Genomic DNA, 19,271 nt, shown 5'->3' on the forward strand with positions numbered 1-19,271 from the left:
TTCCTGGAGCTGAACATTATGTACAACACAAGACAATTTTCGTAGTGAGTATGCAGGGCATAATATGTGCCTAAAGATCTATTTTCCGGTGATTTCCTCATCATCCGAGGCAACATATTCATCTTCACTCAGTTTTTCGTCACTTGACTTCACTTCTTCTGCTCCTACAACATTGTTAGGCTTGACATATTTCTCACAGTATTCTGGTACACCAAAAGAGTCATAACTTGTAAGCATTCTAGGAATAAGAAAAAAAAAAGGCATCCTTAAAATGCCATTGCAAAAAGAAGACATGAAATGTATGCTGCAGATTGATTAAAACCAGATTTTGAAAGTGCATTTGCCATAACTTGATCTAATGTTTCCCTAGCCACAGTTTCTGTAATGTATAGAAAATTGACATCTAAAACAATGGCATGGACTAACAGAAAATGAACAATGACTCTTCAGAAATGCACCAACTGAATTGCTAATTAACCGCATCTAACAATTTTGTTTAATCTCTAGTTACTTCCAAGATCCAACCAAAGAATAACTTTTTTTTTTCTTTTAAAGTAAAAAAACCAACTATAGAGGAGTGTATTTTTATTCTATTTGTGAAATTACAATACTCAAATGGCATTAGAGTCAAATCCGAGAACTCTAGGCAGCTATGTAGCTTAATTCTTCATTTTGTATGAATATGAGTGTAGGATATGAATCTCCAAATACATGAAAAACTTATGTCAAAATTGAACATATCCTTACAGGACACATACTTGTATCCGACACTCACAGGTGAGTTCGAGTAACCAACTGAATAGCCACAATCACAGTAACAATCTAGCGCCGATTCAAAAAGAAAAACTCTAGTAGACATTATTGGCATATTGCAGGATCAAATATTCCTTATTGATATCCTCACATTAAAAATTAAAGTACTCAAAAGCAAGCTAACTTAAATAGCCATCACCAAAAGCCCAAATATGTATAAAGATTTCATCTCTAGTTTCACCAAGACCACCATTACCAAAATGTATAATCCAAAAAGAAGAAAAAGAAAAGAGTAGATACTCACAGGAGACTTGGGGAATATTTCAGACAATAATTTCTTGTAATGCTTAACAGGTTGGCGAGATCTTGACCTCAAAGCAGGACAGCACACACACATGCTTTCACAAGCTGGGAAGATCTTCCTGGAGATGATCCCCAAATGAATGATAATTCATGTAACCACAATCAAATTTCAAAATGCATTCCATGCACTATCTAATCCTCTTTTTCACTAGTTCTGTAGAAGTTTCTAATGAAGAGACAACTTCAATATTTTCACATAATCATGCTGCCAATAAAAGCAAAATACTGCCTTTGTTTTTTTTTTCTTCACAAAATGTTAATCTTCGTGCTTTAATTATTCGAATATGAAACTATTTCTGTTAAATGCATGAAAAGTTTATTGTCTTTGGCTTCCAACTAAGAAAAATAAAGATGAGAACCCTAAGCTTAAAAATAACAATAAATAGAAAAAAATTCAGAGAGAGGGAGTGAAATTACCGTCGACGCTGCCACCACCACTTCGTCCTCGAAGTCCTAGATTTCTCCATTCCGATATCTCTTGATTCCTTTTTGATGACTCTAACTACCAAAAAGTTCATAGAGGGGAAATAAAAAATGTAGTGAAAAAGCTAAAAAAAAAAAGTGTTGCAACTCTGCAACCAAAGGGTTTTATTGGCTTAAAAGGTGAAGAAAAAAAAAGAAGGAACGAAGAATATATTGACCTAGGTATTTTCTTCAATCAAAGGGAAAACGGGAAACATAAAGATGAGAAAAAAAGAAAGTTACCTGTGAACTGAGGGAGAAGATGATGGTTCTAGTGCTTCTTCATTCTCTGTTATAGGTGAGGGCAAAATTTGAAAAGGGGGAAAAAATTTTACTTCACACGGGAAAGAATGGCTATTCAATGGTGTGGGAACGGAATGGCTATTCAACATTTTCCCTGTAATACGCCATGAATAGATTCGGGCTGTAATAGCATTACAGACAACCAAACTAATGTTTGGTGATGAGCCCGCCGAATTGGGCTGGAATCTATTCTTAAGCCTCCCAACCAAACATGCTGTTAGAGTATCTCCACATGATAACTTGAATTGTATTGAAAGTACTCAATTCTATCATTGCTTAGTTTGATTCTTGCACATTTAAGCTTTGCTAATGGGTGGTTGGAAAAAACTAAGATCCGTTCAACAAATGTACAACTAATTTGGGTAAAAAAAAAATGCCAATACATAAAACAAGCTTTAGTCTATTGCCAGTTATTCTCCATGTTGCAAATAACGTTGCAGCTGGTGCCTGGTAAATAAAATTGACATTAACAAAACCCATTTGAAATTACTTAAAACCATGGAAAAAATTACAAACCCATGCCCCAAATTCCTTGAAGGATGAATCAACAACCAAAAGAGCAGCTAGAAAAGAAGAAGAAGAAATATGGAGAAGTAAACAAAAAGGAAAAATAAAAATAAAGTTAAAAGAAAAAAATTTAAGGAATTAAGGCTCCATTTGGTTTGAGGAAAAATAAACCAAATTTATTTTCGATTTATTAGAGAATGGAAAGCATTGAAGAAAAGTGTTGAAAATTTTAAGAATGATTTTTGAAAATGGAAATAAAATATGTGAACAATTAGAAAATAATAAAAAGTTGTTTTCATTTTTCTTTTAACAGTTTTCAAATATTAAATATGATATCTTGGTTTGAATCTATATAAATGTAATTTTTTATTTTATTTTTCATTTTTTTATTGTAGAAAATAGTTATCAAACATGTTTTCATTAGTAAAAACAAATTTTGTTTCTATTTATCAAATGTGCTTTTAAATTTTTTAAAAATAGAAATAAAAGATGTAAATAGGAAATATTTTAAAAAAACGAAGCCTAAATTATTCAAAAGAAAAATATAAGTAATAGGTATACAAAATTGGCCTAATATTTTCATCTAAAAAGATGATATAAGATGCTACCTCAGTTTTTCAATACACCATAATTAACGGATTAGTAATTAAAATATCATAAATTTTAAAGTATAGTAACTAGGTGGGTGACTGAATTTAGCCTAAAAATTAAAAATGAAATAATAAAAGGTAAAGGAATAGTAGACGTCAACGTGTGCTTGTCCCCACAAGAAAAAGTCATAACCCAATTTGCGAAGTAGATATTTCTTTTCTATAACGAATCCATTCTCCTGGCAAATCGTAACCGTGATTTGACATCTCCTTTGCGAAAGTTCAAAAGCTTCCTAACATTCGATACAAATTTGCACAGACCAGCGTCACACAGCAACTCCCATCTGATCCCTACATCACATGGCTTTTGTTTCATGATGGGAAAAATAGATGGTATCAAAGTGATAATAATTAATTTTAAAGAAATAAATTAAATTAAACAAATTAGTGAATTAAAAAAATGATTGGTCGATAATAATAGTGATAAATATAACAATTTTCTTTTTAACAGAACTGGAATAGTCATTGGATACAAATCTCTAATTTAAACGCTAGGTAATCAGCTGCGCTCACTCTCCACACGCCTTTCTCAAAAAGAAAAAAGAGCCAGAACTTGGACATGAATTTCTTCTGCTAACTGGTTACTGCCATTTTTTTTTTTTTTTTACGTTAACTCCTGCGATCTTTGATGGCGGTCTCATCTTCAGCTTCTTCCTCTCTCTTAAGGGCAGCGTCTTCATACTCTCGAACTCGGTTCTTTCATTCTTCGTTTCGGAATCTCAGTCCAAGCTCTCCTTCGCTTCTCAATCACCAACGATCTCTTGCCTCCGCCGCCGTTCGTTCCTTCCATTGCTCTCCGCGATGGAGCCACCGTCTCGATTGGAGATCTCCTTTTAGCCTTCGTGCTCAGGTCAGAGCTGTTAATCCAGTCATCGAACGGCTTGAGAGGAAGTTTTCCACTATGGGTACTGCTATATAGCTTTGTTTATTTTGATGGATTTTTTTTATCCGATCTTAAATTCAACATTTTATTTACTGATGTAGTTTAGATTAGTTTAAGGTCTCAGACTCTCAGTCAAAATCTTAGGTTGCTTGATCGGGTCCAATTAATGATAAGCCTCAGATTTAAAATTTTATTCATCGGATTCAATTTAACTAATATTTCATTATTAATTACATGATAAAAGGGATGAATTGTATTATGAAATCAGTATAAAGATTGTTATGTTTGTGAGTATACCTATATATGTATATAGCTGTTTTTTTTTCCCTCGAGATTTTAATCATGTGAAGTATGTCGAAGTTGATAACTAAACTGAAAAACTATCTGTTGATAAATTTGATCGCTCATCTATTTTTATGATTTTCAGCTGCTGAACATCCTTTTAAGGCAGTCCTGACCAGTCTTCCAAAGCCAGGTGGTGGCGAGTTTGGAAAGTTCTATAGCTTGCCTGCCCTGAATGATCCGAGGATTGGTAAATTTTCTCATGGAAATTAAATTTATATCTATTCTCTTGATGAATTTGATGTATTACTTCATGCCTGTCTCCAGTATCATTGTGTGATTGATCATATCTATTCCTTGTTTCTGTTCTATAAATAATAGATAAACTGCCCTACTCTATCAGAATCCTGCTTGAATCTGCGGTTCGTAACTGTGACAACTTCCAAGTCAAGAAGGAGGATGTTGAGAAAATTATTGATTGGCAAAATACATCACCAAAGCAAGTAGAAATCCCCTTCAAGCCAGCTCGTGTGCTCTTGCAGGTATTTGATAAGCCTAGTTTATGTCTGTATGTGCATAAATGCACATCTTTACCAAAAGAAACAATTGATGCTTTGTTTATCTTAAATCATTCTTTTCCTTTCTTTCCCTTTTTGTTTGGCTAGGATTTCACTGGAGTGCCTGCTGTGGTCGACCTTGCTTGTATGCGTGATGCTATGCACAAGCTTGGCAGTGATACAAACAAGATTAATCCTTTGGTGCGTTTGTTTACATCAATTACATGAATATTTACTGTGATGAGAGTTCTGGAGTATCTTCAAACATTTATTATTTTTGGAGGGATGGATGGTTTCTAGATGCCATAGTTTAAGATTGCAATATTTTCATATTTTTGCCTTAATAAGGTTGTGGATCTTGAGAAATGTTCTCCATGTCATATTAATGTCATAGTTAGTACAAAATCATCTTCAACCACCATTTGTCATGCATTCTCTATGTGAGATATCTTTCTTTTCAATTTTTGATCCTGTTGGCTGCTCTGGATGATTTATGGGAAGTCATGTAGAATTTTCTATTTGATATCAGTTCAAAAACATGAGCTTTCAAATGCCACAGGTCCTGTTACAACATGCCTGGCTATTGTGCAATAAAGTTATTGTTTGCTCTATCCTCACGGTGTGTTGCTGAAAATATTCAGGTTCCGGTAGATCTTGTCATTGATCATTCAGTTCAAGTTGATGTAACAAGATCAGAAAATGCAGTGCAAGCAAACATGGAACTTGAGTTTCAGAGGAACAAGGAAAGGTTTTCTTTCCTTAAATGGGGATCTACTGCCTTCCATAATATGCTTGTTGTTCCTCCCGGTTCTGGTATTGTGCATCAGGTATGTGATATGGAAACAGAGTGCAAAGTGCAATCGACACTTCTTAACATAATAGTCGACATATCCTTAATGATCTATGTGCAGAAAAGTTTTTACCAACTGATGAAAAGTAATGAACAAATAAGCTTACATTTTTCACTAATTTGAATTTGTCATAGACAGTTAATCCATGTAAATATGGTGGCAAATTGAGCTGACACTGTAAAATTTTAGGTTAATCTGGAATATCTTGGACGAGTTGTTTTCAACACCAACGGCGTGCTTTACCCTGATAGCGTGGTTGGAACTGATTCCCATACAACTATGATAGATGGTCTTGGAGTAGCTGGCTGGGGAGTTGGTGGTATTGAAGCTGAGGCAGCCATGCTTGGTCAGGTAGGTATTTCCATAGAACTATATTTTTCGCCAAACTTTGGTGGTTTGTTTGGCGATGATTTCAGTAGTTTCTAGTTAAACCCTATACCTCAATGATGAGTACAACACAGTTCTTTTCTATTTAATAATTTCCAGTTCATGTTTCTATATGACATGCTAAAATAAAAGTGAAAAATGAGCCTGAACTTTCAACGAAGGATTTATGAAGCCTCTTTTAACTAAAGTTGCCACATAATTTGATGTGTGCATGTGATCTGTATCTCACATTTATTATTTTTCGTCTTTATCAACCGTTTTTGGCTTCTTTTGTTTTGTGTCAAACGTTATAACAGAATAAGATGATGATGATACTTCAACTGACTTTGACAATAATTGTTTGTGATTCTGTTACTCTATATACTATCCAACTTTTCTTATTTTACTCTTTTTTTTAACCATACTGTTCATGTTCTTGTTCACTTGCTTGAATATGCATCTCTTCTATCCTTGTTTCCTAACATTAATGATTTTGAAATTGAAAGCCTATGAGCATGGTTTTGCCTGGTGTTGTTGGATTCAAGTTATTTGGAAAATTAAGAAATGGTGTGACAGCTACAGACTTGGTTCTAACTGTGACACAAATACTGAGGAAGCACGGTGTTGTTGGCAAATTCGTTGAGTTTTATGGTAATTACTTTTCATAGGGTTGTTGCAAGTTACTCTTAGTTTCTTAATGTCTGGCTATCAAATATTTTATAACCTTTTTATTCTGTATGAATTTATAGGGGACGGTATGAGTGAACTTTCATTGGCTGACAGGGCTACCATTGCTAATATGTCTCCTGAGTATGGTGCAACCATGGGATTCTTCCCTGTAGATCATGTTACTTTGCAGTATCTGAAATTGACTGGCCGAAGTGACGAAACTGTGAGTTTTCTACTTCATCCTATAACAGCCCATAATCTGCAATTACTGAAACTGAAGCACTAGATGACATCTTTGTCCTCAAATTCAGGTGGCAATGATAGAATCATATCTCCGTGCAAATAAAATGTTCGTCGACTACAATGAGGCAAGAACTTTTCTTCCTTTTTCATTTTACTTGTCCTTTATGCTTGTCAGATTCCGGTTGTTTAACTTGTATTCAGAATAACTAGTCTAATTCTTTCCTCTTCTACTTGTGCTTGCTCCCCAACCTGGTCTTGATATGTTCAGCCCCAACAAGAAAGAGTGTACTCATCATATCTAGAATTAAACCTTGCTGAAGTTGAACCCTGTATATCTGGACCAAAGAGGTTTTTCTTTTCTGCCACTTTTCTTGTTTGTTTTGTCAGGGAATTAGCTTATTTTTTAAATATTAAATATGATTTGTTGTACTATTTCGATGTTAACTGCTGCTATTCTTTCCAGACCACATGATCGGGTTCCTTTGAGAGAAATGAAGAGTGATTGGAATTCTTGTCTTAATAATAAAGCTGGTTTCAAGGTGAGTCTTGAATGTGCTCCACATCTTTGTTGTTGTCTATGTCCTCACTACTGCTCATTGTCTGTTTTATGTAAACAATTATTTACCATGAATTAATTGACAATTTGTTTCTTTTAACTTTCCTTTGGTTAGTTAAACAAAGCACTAACGATTTGATATTGAAGTATGATGATCAATAAAGTAATATTTACCTGGCTCAAACCTTAAAGCTAAATACCTTTGATTACATACTCTGTGTGTAGCATAACTTTCAAAAAATCATGACCATAATCTGGCACCTAACTTGTAATTGTGTTAAATATTCAATCATGAATCTGAAACATGGAAAAAGAAAGCCACTTCACTTATGACATGTTCATTTGAATTATTATGTGGACAATTCTCTCTCTTCCTTTTCCCTGTTTCTAGACTTTTACCCCTCTTACCATCTAGACCTTAATCCATGTACTGCTTTTCTAAGAAGTGGGTGACTCAAGTAACAGAATCACACAGTGGAAAACTAAAGGATAAAAATAATATGATTAGGTAGGAAATGAAATAGACCAACTTTTATCAGAACTTCTTCCCTTCAAGGTGTAAATTTATTAGAATTATTTTCTTTTGGAACTTTTAAACATTCTGCCGAATGTCTTACCATATGTTGTAGGGCTTTGCTGTGCCAAAAGAGGCACAGGACAAAGTGGCAAAATTTTCGTTCCACGGACAGCCAGCAGAGCTCAGGCATGGCAGTGTTGTAATTGCTGCTATTACGAGCTGCACCAATACATCAAATCCTAGTGTCATGCTTGGGGCAGGACTTGTTGCAAAAACGGCTTGTGAACTTGGTTTACAGGTTTGGCATTTTTCTATTTTTATGTTTCTGCTGCTCTTTCCTTCTCTGTAATATCTCCTACTATCTTTTCTTCCCAATCTGCACCTTCACTTTCTTCTTAAAAACCCCTTTTCAATGTATTCAAACTTCCTTGCCTTTCCTTGAACTATATGAATACTAATATTAATGTGAATAAGTGAATTTTGCTTGTATAATTGTTCCACAGGTCAAGCCTTGGATAAAGACAAGTCTTGCACCAGGTTCAGGAGTTGTTACAAAATATTTACTGCAGAGGTATTCCTTAATTTCTACTTGCATCTGAAATGGATTTGGAGTGAAAATCCTTTTTATAAAATATTTCATATATAATCATAAGAAATATGTTCACTAATTTTGGTTTATATGATGCAGTGGGTTGCAAGAATATTTGAATAAGCAGGGCTTCCATATTGTTGGATATGGCTGCACAACTTGTATTGGAAATTCAGGAGAATTGGATGAATCAGTTGCCTCTGCTATTTCAGAAAACGGTACCATCGAAAATTCTAACTGTAAAAGTTTTTGGGATTCATAATTTGCATGATGTAAGCGTGTAAATACTCAAATATTGTGTTACACTTTAACATGTTAATCTTATTCCTTGCCAATTTTAATTTTCAGTTTTTAACTGGCTAATCTAAAATATTTTGAATATTCTACGCAGACATTGTAGCGTCTGCTGTACTTTCTGGGAACCGGAATTTTGAGGGTCGTGTTCATGCCTTAACAAGAGCCAACTACCTTGCTTCACCTCCTTTAGTGGTTGCATATGCCCTTGCTGGCACGGTACATAATACCTAATTATTTACTGGTGATGCTCATATTTGTTAAATATTTACCGAGATTAATGTTATCATATATATAACCCATATATAATCTGATGTTAACTCAGAATGTTGGAGAGTTCAATGATGGTTATCTTCTAAATTAGTTAATTCTTGTGCATTTAGATTTAATTTCCTTGGAAAAAAATGTGAGGTGCTTTTCAATAAGATTTATTCAATAATATATGTTTTAGAATTGAATCACTTAGATCAGTGCATTTCATTTTTTTGATGGACTAGTAGCTTTTGCTGTATCATTTTTTATTATCAGTAACTATGGGGACTTTTCAGGTTGATATTGACTTTGACAAGGAGCCAATTGGAACTGGGAAGGATGGTAAGAGTGTCTATTTCAAGGACATCTGGCCTTCTACTGAAGAAATTGCAGAGGTAGACACCCTAAACTTGCAGTTCGCTTAAACTTGCAAATTTCACAGTGTTTAAGCATGAAACTTATAAGCTTGAACTTTTCTGCTGTTTTAGGCTGTCCAATCCAGTGTCTTGCCAGAGATGTTCAAAAGTACTTACGAGGCTATTACAAAGGGCAATCCCATGTGGAATCAGCTATCAGTGCCTTCTTCCACTATGTACTCATGGGACCCCAACTCAACCTACATTCATGAGCCTCCATACTTCAAGAACATGACCATGGAGCCTCCTGGAGCCCATGGCGTGAAAGATGCTTACTGCTTATTGAACTTTGGTGACAGTATCACAACAGATCACATTTCTCCTGCAGGAAGTATCCATAAAGACAGTCCTGCTGCAAAATTCCTACTTGACCGTGGGGTGGAGCGCAAGGACTTCAACTCTTATGGAAGTCGTCGCGGTAACGATGAAGTGATGGCACGTGGAACTTTTGCTAACATTCGCCTTGTGAACAAGCTGTTGAATGGGGAAGTTGGCCCAAAAACGGTACATGTCCCTACAGGAGAGAAACTCTATGTATTTGATGCAGCAATGGTGAGTTCTTCAATTTTGAAGTCTATCACACTTCATATAAAATCAATTTGTTACCTAATTACACAACAAATCTTGATTTAGCACTACTTTCGTTATAGATTTGTTGTTTCCAATAAATGTCAATTCTACAATCAAATCATTGGTTTTGGTTTGTTTTAAATACAATATGAGATTATATATGCTGTCAAATTATACGCATAGTTAGCTGAACAATCAATCTGTAATTTCAGAGGTACAAGGATGCAGGATATGACACCATTGTTTTGGCTGGAGCTGAATATGGAAGTGGTAGCTCCCGAGATTGGGCTGCAAAAGGTCCAATGCTATTGGTAAGTCTTGATTTGGCTGCTGTGAAGAAATTCGTATTGGTCTTTTGATGTGCTTTGTGTACAGGTGTAATTAAGCCAAGTTGAACTAAAACTTTAACACGCTTGAGCTCCATTCAGAATTTGAGTCTTGAAGCTTGGTTAAAACTCAATTGAGTTTCAATTTTAGAGTTTGAGCTTGCTTCAAGACTAAAAAGAACAAAACAAATTCAGTTTAGTTAAACTCATATATCCAGTAAAAAATTGAGCTCCATAGCCCAAGCTGGTCAAGCTTGACTCAACAATGAAAGAGTTTCTTTTTGGTTAGTCCAAACTGGAGTAGCTTGCATGCTTGCTGTTTTGTTCACCTGAGTAACTTCCTTGCATGACAGGGAGTAAAAGCAGTAATTGCCAAAAGTTTTGAGAGAATCCATCGAAGTAATTTGGTAGGCATGGGCATCATTCCACTTTGTTTTAAGTCTGGGGAGGATGCCGACACACTAGGTTTAACCGGTCATGAGCGTTATACCATAGATCTCCCAAGCAAAATAACCGATATAAGACCCGGTCAAGATGTGACTGTCACGACGGATAATGGGAAGTCTTTCACCTGCACTGTCCGCTTCGACACTGAGGTACTGAATTGTTTCAAATATATCTTTTTGTGCGGAAATAGTGCAGTATACATTGTGTTTTATCATCTGCTATCATGTGACTATCCCTGCATTAACAGTCTTATTTATGAAAAATGCTCCCCTTGTTTGAATCTACATTATTGACTTTTTGGACTCAGATATGTGTGTCAGATTCGAGTGGTTCTAACACGGGTAATTCAGTTTTCCTAGGTTTTCATATATATTTGGAGGGTCTTTGTAGGGTCAAATTCTTATAACATGTCTAAAAATGTCAAACATGAATAGTTAAGAAAAATAAAGAGTCAAAACAATATAGGTCTAAATATGCTACTCCTTAGTCCTTGACATGGTTATTTGCAAATATCTAAATCGACTCGGTTTGGAGGTGTCAATTTACGATATTTGGATTCGGGTGTGCGTTTCAAATATGTTTGGCATAGATGCATTCAAGTTTTCTATGTTTTTGTATATGCTTAGAGGGTCCTTCACGAGAATAATTTGAAGTTATACCTTAATAATGTTTATTCGCAGAGAATCTAGTCCTTTATGTTATTTGGAGGTGCGAGTGTTGTATATGAATACATATTTGACATAAGCATATTTTAAACTTCTAAAAGCTGCCTATTTGAAGTTATTGAAGATGAGGTGAATAAAAGCATAACTGACGGGTGTTTAAAATTGCAGGTTGAATTGGCCTACTTCAACAATGGCGGCATACTTCCATATGTTATTAGAAACCTGATTAAGCAATAAATGCATTGGCCCGGAGCCTCCAACCATTTCTAGATTCCCGACAATTGTAAAATGTGTGACGCAAATAAATGCTATCAATCACTGATCGATACTCTCCCATCAATGGGGCTTTGTATTAGTTTTTTTACAGACAGGCATTGTCCGTTGATGGACGAACAACCTTTTTCGAGAAATTTAGTAAATTATTTTAATCGGCCTTGGTGGGGTTTATTGCATGTTTAGCTCTTTCACAACTGTGTAATTATTCAATGTCTTTTACTCGGAGATTACAACCACAATATTAAATTATGATTGTAATTTTGCGATTTCAAATTCTGTTGCTCATGTGATTGAATACATAATTTACATCTAGGTCCACTATTTTACTATCATTAAATTCACAATGCAAACATAACGTGTTTATGCAATTTAAATATTATTTTTTAGTTCTATTCAAGACCACAATCTGCAAATTAAGAAATAAATACAGTGAGTAATTTTATGATGATGTTTGGATGGAACAAGTTAGTGTAAATTGGCGGCGTGTGGTTCAGGCAAGATCTTGGATAACGTAAATGAAATTAAATTCCGCTTCAACAGTAAAAGCATCATTATCAATTAGGCCAGGCGTCTGTTTTAGATCTGCCAACTTCATGAAGTATGGGAACCCCCAACAACTCTGAGACCTGCTAAACCATGCATCACCTACATCACAATTTACACTTTGTTTAATAGTATGTAAATCAAGCCTTGCAACTAGTATTCAGTAATTATACATTCAACTCACCTGTTCTGGGTTTTGTTGGATCGTATTCAGATTCACCTTTTCTGGGATTGCTTGGACCGTTTGACTTAATTTGCAGTCTCCATTGCACATGCAATTTGTCTCCACTTTCAAACTCCGAGTCTTGTAGGTGAAGGTAAATGGATAAATATTTTCTCTTCACCTCCGGAACACCTATGGGATAAAGTTGTAATTCCCTGAACAAATAATCATAATATTTATTCAACACCTTTCTGATTTTTTTTTTAAAAAAAAAAGAAAAAAAAAAAAGAGAGTGGTAAACGTACCATACATAATCCCCAATATTAAACTTGAAGGAGCGAGGTTCAGATGAGTTGGAGAAGTTGTGGATGAGCCAAGTAACACGGTTTTTTTCAAGGTGGTCAAGGATGGAACAACATTCCCCTTTTTCCTTTTCTGGGTTTTGGCCAACCTCATGATTAAGGGATCCAGTTTTTACAACAAAAACCTCAACTCCAAATTTGCAGGTGTTTTCTTGGGGATTCAGCCAATCGATGAATTTAGAGAGAAGCATTAGTCGAGAAAACCCACTTTTTTCCTTTTCTGCACTGAATCGTTTCACTTTCCCATCTATATTCATTTTAATTTGGAAACCAAAACAGACTTGGGAATCAGTATGACACTACCGTCTATTTTAAAATATTTTATAATCAATATTTATATATATGAATCACTCGACCCATTAGATCTGTTCCTACTCATGAACAGACTTAACTATTTTACCTTGAATGGTGATGTATCGATTCATTCCATGATGATATACAAAAAAATTTATAAGAGCATCAATCTTCCTATTAGAGCCAAGATGTTGAATGTCCATATTTCGTAAGTAAAGAGAGAGATAGACATCTCCATTTTCGAATTCCGGGTTCAATATCAAACTCCTGCCAAAAAAATAATCAACTCTGATTTATTATCGGGAAAACACCAAGTATGAATCCTTTTAAAGTGTAAATAAAACAATCAAATGAGTTTAACACTTGATTTGAAAAACCCGTAAATCGAGTCTAAACTATTCTCAAAATGAGTTGAATCTTTCAAAGTAAAACTTGATTGAAGGGACTCACCATTTGTGGTCACTAGCTTCAAATGCAGATGATTCATATCCGCGGACTTGAGGTCTTGAAAGGATTTCCCAAAGAAAGGTAAGCGATTGGATTTCTAATATGTAATGTGCGGGTTCTTCTTCTCTCCACGTCAGTTCTATTTCATCATCTGATATACAAAATTTGCACATTATTGATTATTCATCCATAAATTACGTATCTGGTTTTGTAATTCAATAAAATCATATATTGGGTTACCTTTCGTTTCCTCACGCTCCGCCACCTTGGCCGGATCATTTGCTGTTGCAGGACTGGATTTGGGTGTTTGGTTAGCCATTAAAAAAGAAGAAGGTTATTTGAACTTTGGTTTTAATATCCCATCTACGATTTCAACTTGATAGAAAAGAAAGAAAGTTAATTCATAAATAATGAAAAGTATATTCTTAAATCTTGGTCTGGAAAAGTTCTTATAAACTTGAAGATATAGATTATCCTTTTCTCCATTTCAGAGGAAATGCATCAGCCATGTGTTTATTGCTTCTGTCAATAAAAATATTTCTTTTCATTTTCTCCATTATTTTTTTAATATTCCAAATAAAAATTAAAATAGCCAAACCATTATCTGCAAAAGTGGATTGTGAATCTCAATACCTCGTTTCCAAAAATAAAACCAATTTAAAATATAGATGTTTTGGGGCAATTTACTAAAAAAATCCCTTTTATATTATTATTTATTGAAATGTGCCAATTTTTTTATTATTTACCGGAAAGGGTCATTTCTTCTGAAAGCGCGTTCACGTCAGCACGAAGTCAGGGGACGGGTCAAAAAAACGCGTCCCTGAGGGAGCGTTTTGTCCCGCTTTCACGGTCACTTGACCATTTGAACTCCAGCCGTCAATATATATAAGGCCCTCCCCTCTTTCATTTTTTCACACAATAGTCCTCTTACAATTCTCTCTAAATTTTCTCCAAATTCTCTCAAATTTCTCTCAATTTTTGTCAAAGCTCTCTTTAATTTTTGCAAAAAAGATCTGTTTAAATTTTTCTGAATTAGTTTTATTTTTTAAATTACAAAAATATTCGATCGTGTTAGCAATGGCTGGAGAATTAATTCGTCTCGATACGAAACACATCTTCGTCGATCAAATAACAAATGGTAAGTGATAAGTTTAATTAATTTTTGAATAGTATTTAATTTTTTTTCATTTATGCAATTTTAATTAATATTTATTTTATAATTTTTTTATAACAGTCTTTAGATCAGATGTTGCAATGTTATATCCGTAATATGTCTGGTCCTCCATCGTCGTTGATAGAGAATTATCTGCGAGAAGCGAGTTTTTGGCACGTGGCCACGATAGGCCGAGGGTGCAAGTTGGACCTGAAACTAATTAGTACGTTGATAGAGAGGTGGGGACTTGAGACGCACATTTTCCATCTTCTATGCGGAGAGTGGACTATCACTCTGGAAGACGTGCAATTGCAATTGGGATTGCCGGTCGATGGGTACGTAGTCACCGGGTCCGCTCAATCTGCTGATTGGGGAGCCGTATGCTATGAGCTTTTGGGTGCTATTTTGGATAATATTAACGGAGGTCATATCGAGATGGGCTAGTAACGAGACACATTTCTGGAGTCGGATAATGATTCGAATGAATTAGAGAGAATACGAAATGCTCGGACATACATTCTTGAGATGATTTGAGGTTATCTGATGCCAGACTTGTCACGAAACCTCATACATCTGAGATGGCTGTTGAAACTCCTTGATTTTAGAGCAGCATGTGAATTAAGTTGGGGGTCTGCCATGTTAGCAACATTTTATCGGGAGATGTACGGGGCGATGCGACCGAATAAAGTCGAAATCGGAGGATGCCTATCACTACTGCAATCATGGGCACGGTTTCGTTTTCCATTTTTACATCCTCGAGTGAACCACCCATATACATTCCCACTAATAACGAGGTAAATTTTATATTAGATTTTACAATTATTACGTACATTTAAAATATAATTGTATGTTAAAAAATTATTTAATTAGGTGGAAGCATTCGGCGAGTTATGTTGGAATACTCACATCTCTTGAAGATATACGACTTCTATTAGACCAACGGTCGGAAGCACAAGTAAGTATTAAATAAAATATATATACATAATAAAATAATCGTTTCATATTTAGTAGTTAGTATTTAGTATTTAGTATTTAGTATTTAGTATTACGTATATAACTAATATTTTTATCATGTTCATAAAGTTTCAATGGACACCATACGAGGATCCGACAATTCGGGCAGTAATTCTGGATGAATTTTTTTTAAAATCCGAACATTTGGCATGTGAAGGTCCCATTGGTCAACTATGCTATCGTGGAGGTGCACCAGTCAGATAGAGTATTGCGGCAATTTGGATTCCGACAACCGATTCCCGTGGCACCTGAGATGCTCGATGATAAGCACAAAGTCAACTTACGGCTATTGAATATGGATTGGCCGAGACACTGGTCAGAATATATCAAAATGTGGGAAAATCGGTATGACTATATACCTACTCGGGAACCGATCATCATTCCTGAGTTAGCATGCGTGTTGGAATACATGCCATGGTTTAAGATCCATGGCAAGCCATATTTACTGTCGGAAGAGGAGAGACGACGGTAAATTCGTGTGCAAATGGAACGATGAGACCCTTTAAATCCAAGAAGAAAGGATAGCGACGTGTGCCCATCAACAGCGCCCACACAGCCACCTGGCCCAACACTTCAACCGACAACACCCATATTACAGCCTTTTCAGATTATGTCAGGTGCGCATCCTAGCCCTTATATGTATCCTAACCCTTTTATGTTTCCTTTTCCCAGTCCTATGGCAGGTTCGAATGCATGGCCCGGTTCATTTTCATTCCCAATTACTCCGAGTCAACTGCTGATCAATAGGTCACCGTCACATGAGGGATCGTACGAGGCGTCGTCGGGGAGCTCTTCTATTTACCATTCCCCATCGCCTTATCGGATTCAAACATCTCCATCATGGGTGATGCAAACACCTCTGCATTCATTATTCTATTAAGGTAGGTCATCCTTTTAATACCCACAACCAGATCCTCACGAGAATCACAATCCCACCGAGCAACCACAATCCCATGGAAGTGAACCAAGGAGGAATTGGCAGAATCACGACGACCCCCATGTGGCACTGATTTCGACCGACACAAACATTGATTTTTTAATATATTTGTAGAAACTTTTTATATAGTTTCATATAATAAAATAAAAGTTGTTTTAATATTTTAATTGTACTTTACTTTTTAATTTTATTAAAACAAATGTTCTTTTAAATTAGGTAATATTTTTTATCATTTTTATATTTAATTTTTATATAGTTTCAATTAATAAAATAAAATTTGTTTTTAATATTTTAATTGTATGTTACTTTTTTAATTTTATTAAAATAAATGTTCTTTTAAATTAGCCAATATTTTTATTATTTTTATATTTAATTTTATATATTTTTAATTAATAAAATAAAATTTGTTTTAATATTTTAATTGTACTTTACTTTTTTAATTTTAATACAATAAATGTTCTTTTAAATTAGCCAATATTTTTATTAAAAAATGTTATTTTGAATACAACAATATTTTTATATTTTTAATAAAATATAAATAATGCAACATAATTTTATTACAACAACTATCAGCTATTCCGATTTGGACATGATCGAGTTATATGGCCTCGGTTCCTACAGCATCCGCACAACCTCTGTTGGTTCGTTATTTCTCAAATATCCATATTGTTACGTATTCTAGTCGAGCAAGGTCGACCTTTTGGTTTGCGACGCAATTCTCTATCCAGTAACAGCTTAAACGGAGTAAGCGATACAGACGGCCACTTACGTTTATCTGGGATCGGTGGGTATACGTGTCTCCACACGTTGTACATGTATTTTATTTTGTACACTTGGTCGACATACGTTATGGGATCCAGATGAAGATTTTAACAAGCTACAATTACATGAGCGCATAGATAACGTAGTGCGTCAAACACCTCACAGTTGCATGTCCTATATCTCAAGTGTACACGATATTGCCCACCAATAATACATTGGTTCGGTCTGTCAAACTCCGTCACACGAAACCATAGGTTGTCGCGATCGTGACATACTATGTGCATGGTGTTGGCTCGTGCCTTCGCCTTGTTAATCTTTCGCAATACCTTCGTGCACCATAAATGGCCTCCTTGCATTTGGCCTTTATAACTCGCTGCTCGCTTTGGAAATAGTGCTGCTAAACGAAAATATGTCTCTCGTACAACTGCTGTTATCAACAAATGACATGTTACTTTTATAACAGAATTTATGCATTCAGCCAGGTTTGAGGTCATAGGACAATATCATAGGCTGCCGTTATATGCTTGTATCCACTGTTCGAAAGGTATGTTACAAAGGTAGTCTACGCCTTTTTCGTTAACTGAATGCAAAACTGCTAACATCTCATGAAAACGATCCTTTCTTATCTCATACCCTGCCAATATAAGTTGATAGCGAAAATTACATACCACTCTTCCGTTCAGAATAAATTGATTATTACAAATGAAATTATATTAATAGAGATTAAATACCTATGTTGGTCACTTGTCGTCGTTCAGTTGTAGATAGATATTGCCTGTAGTAGTTAGACGCAACGTACCTTAGGCAATACTGATGGTGTGTGCGATACCATTGGCTTCCTTGTCGCTCAATTGCGGCTAGTATTCCAGTGCTCCGATCCGATATAACTCATATATTAGGTTGGAGGCAGACATGCCTCCTTAACCTAGAAAGAAAAAAATCTTAGTCATCAGCTGACTCTCCCGGTGTTATTGCAAACGTAATTGGAATGATTCTCCCACTACCATCTTGTGCCACAACTAGCAATAGCCGATGGGTATATCTACCATACATAAATGTATCGTCAATTTGTACCAATGGCTTACAGTGTATAAATGCGTCCCGACATTACTTAAAGCTCTAGAACATACGCTTGAACACTTGGCATCCATGGAGCAATCGGTCATTGTAGTACGCAGGTGCCGTTTCAAGGTCTATTATGCAACCTGTGACATATCTCTCCAGCACCTAACACCACTGCCACACTTTATTATATGAAGCGTCACACCTACCATGCATTTTTTCCAACGCCTTCTACTTAGCTATCCAAACCTTGCGGTAAGAGGGCGTATACTTCAATTGGCTACAAATATGGGCAATTAAGACAGACACTGAAGTCTTTGGATCCGCCTTCACCTTCTGTAGTATTAAGCTAGCTAACATATTTGAATCCATCTTGGGATGATCTTATGAAACACCTGTCAACGAAGTATGTTAGATATTGCAACATTACGTAATAATAGTATTATTCAAGAACCCTAAACACCTAGTGATACTTTACCGCCAACACATGTATATGGACCTTTGTACTTTTTTATCTCCCACAAGCCTATCCTTTTCCTCAATGAGGCTATGATTTTCCATGAACATGTATCGTCTTACACTGCACACTTAGCTTCAAACTTATCGGATTTGGATTTAACCACGTTGTAGTTAACCCCGTTCATGATGCTATGTTGTTTTAATACACCAAGAAAACTATCATTATTAGAAATCTCCCTACCAACTTCTATTTCACCCGAATCCAATGACGAACTTGT

The 19,271-nt window shown here is 35.4% G+C and overlaps 2 protein-coding genes across 3 annotated transcripts; one reads left to right on the plus strand and one right to left on the minus strand.

Annotated features, from left to right (window-relative positions):
* Positions 1–3,217: 3,217 nt before the first annotated feature.
* LOC108453061 (aconitate hydratase, cytoplasmic) lies at positions 3,218–12,070 on the plus strand. Of its 2 annotated transcripts, XM_017750956.2 has the most exons (20): positions 3,218–3,943; positions 4,349–4,453; positions 4,585–4,745; positions 4,869–4,961; positions 5,402–5,587; positions 5,801–5,962; positions 6,484–6,628; positions 6,727–6,869; positions 6,958–7,014; positions 7,158–7,237; positions 7,353–7,428; positions 8,075–8,260; positions 8,466–8,533; positions 8,651–8,769; positions 8,943–9,064; positions 9,394–9,492; positions 9,586–10,065; positions 10,296–10,394; positions 10,763–11,005; positions 11,690–12,070. In XM_017750956.2, exons 1-20 carry the CDS (start codon positions 3,667–3,669, stop codon positions 11,756–11,758), a joined length of 2,970 nt encoding a protein of 989 aa, XP_017606445.1. In that variant the 5' UTR covers positions 3,218–3,666; the 3' UTR covers positions 11,759–12,070. The 2 variants fall into 2 exon arrangements, with proteins under 2 accessions (XP_017606445.1, XP_052884306.1); XM_053028346.1 differs by lacking the exon at positions 3,218–3,943 and having other exon boundaries at positions 4,607–4,745.
* LOC108453062 (uncharacterized) lies at positions 11,721–14,224 on the minus strand. The gene is made up of 6 exons (XM_017750957.2): positions 13,847–14,224; positions 13,610–13,757; positions 13,266–13,426; positions 12,809–13,112; positions 12,525–12,718; positions 11,721–12,442 (listed from the first exon to the last, which is right to left on the minus strand). Exons 1-6 carry the CDS (start codon positions 13,923–13,925, stop codon positions 12,288–12,290), a joined length of 1,041 nt encoding a protein of 346 aa, XP_017606446.1. The 5' UTR covers positions 13,926–14,224; the 3' UTR covers positions 11,721–12,287.
* Between the last annotated feature and the right edge of the window lie 5,047 nt (positions 14,225–19,271).

This window comes from Gossypium arboreum, chromosome 5 (assembly GCF_025698485.1).
Source record: "Gossypium arboreum isolate Shixiya-1 chromosome 5, ASM2569848v2, whole genome shotgun sequence".
Classification (NCBI taxonomy): Eukaryota; Viridiplantae; Streptophyta; class Magnoliopsida; order Malvales; family Malvaceae; genus Gossypium; species Gossypium arboreum.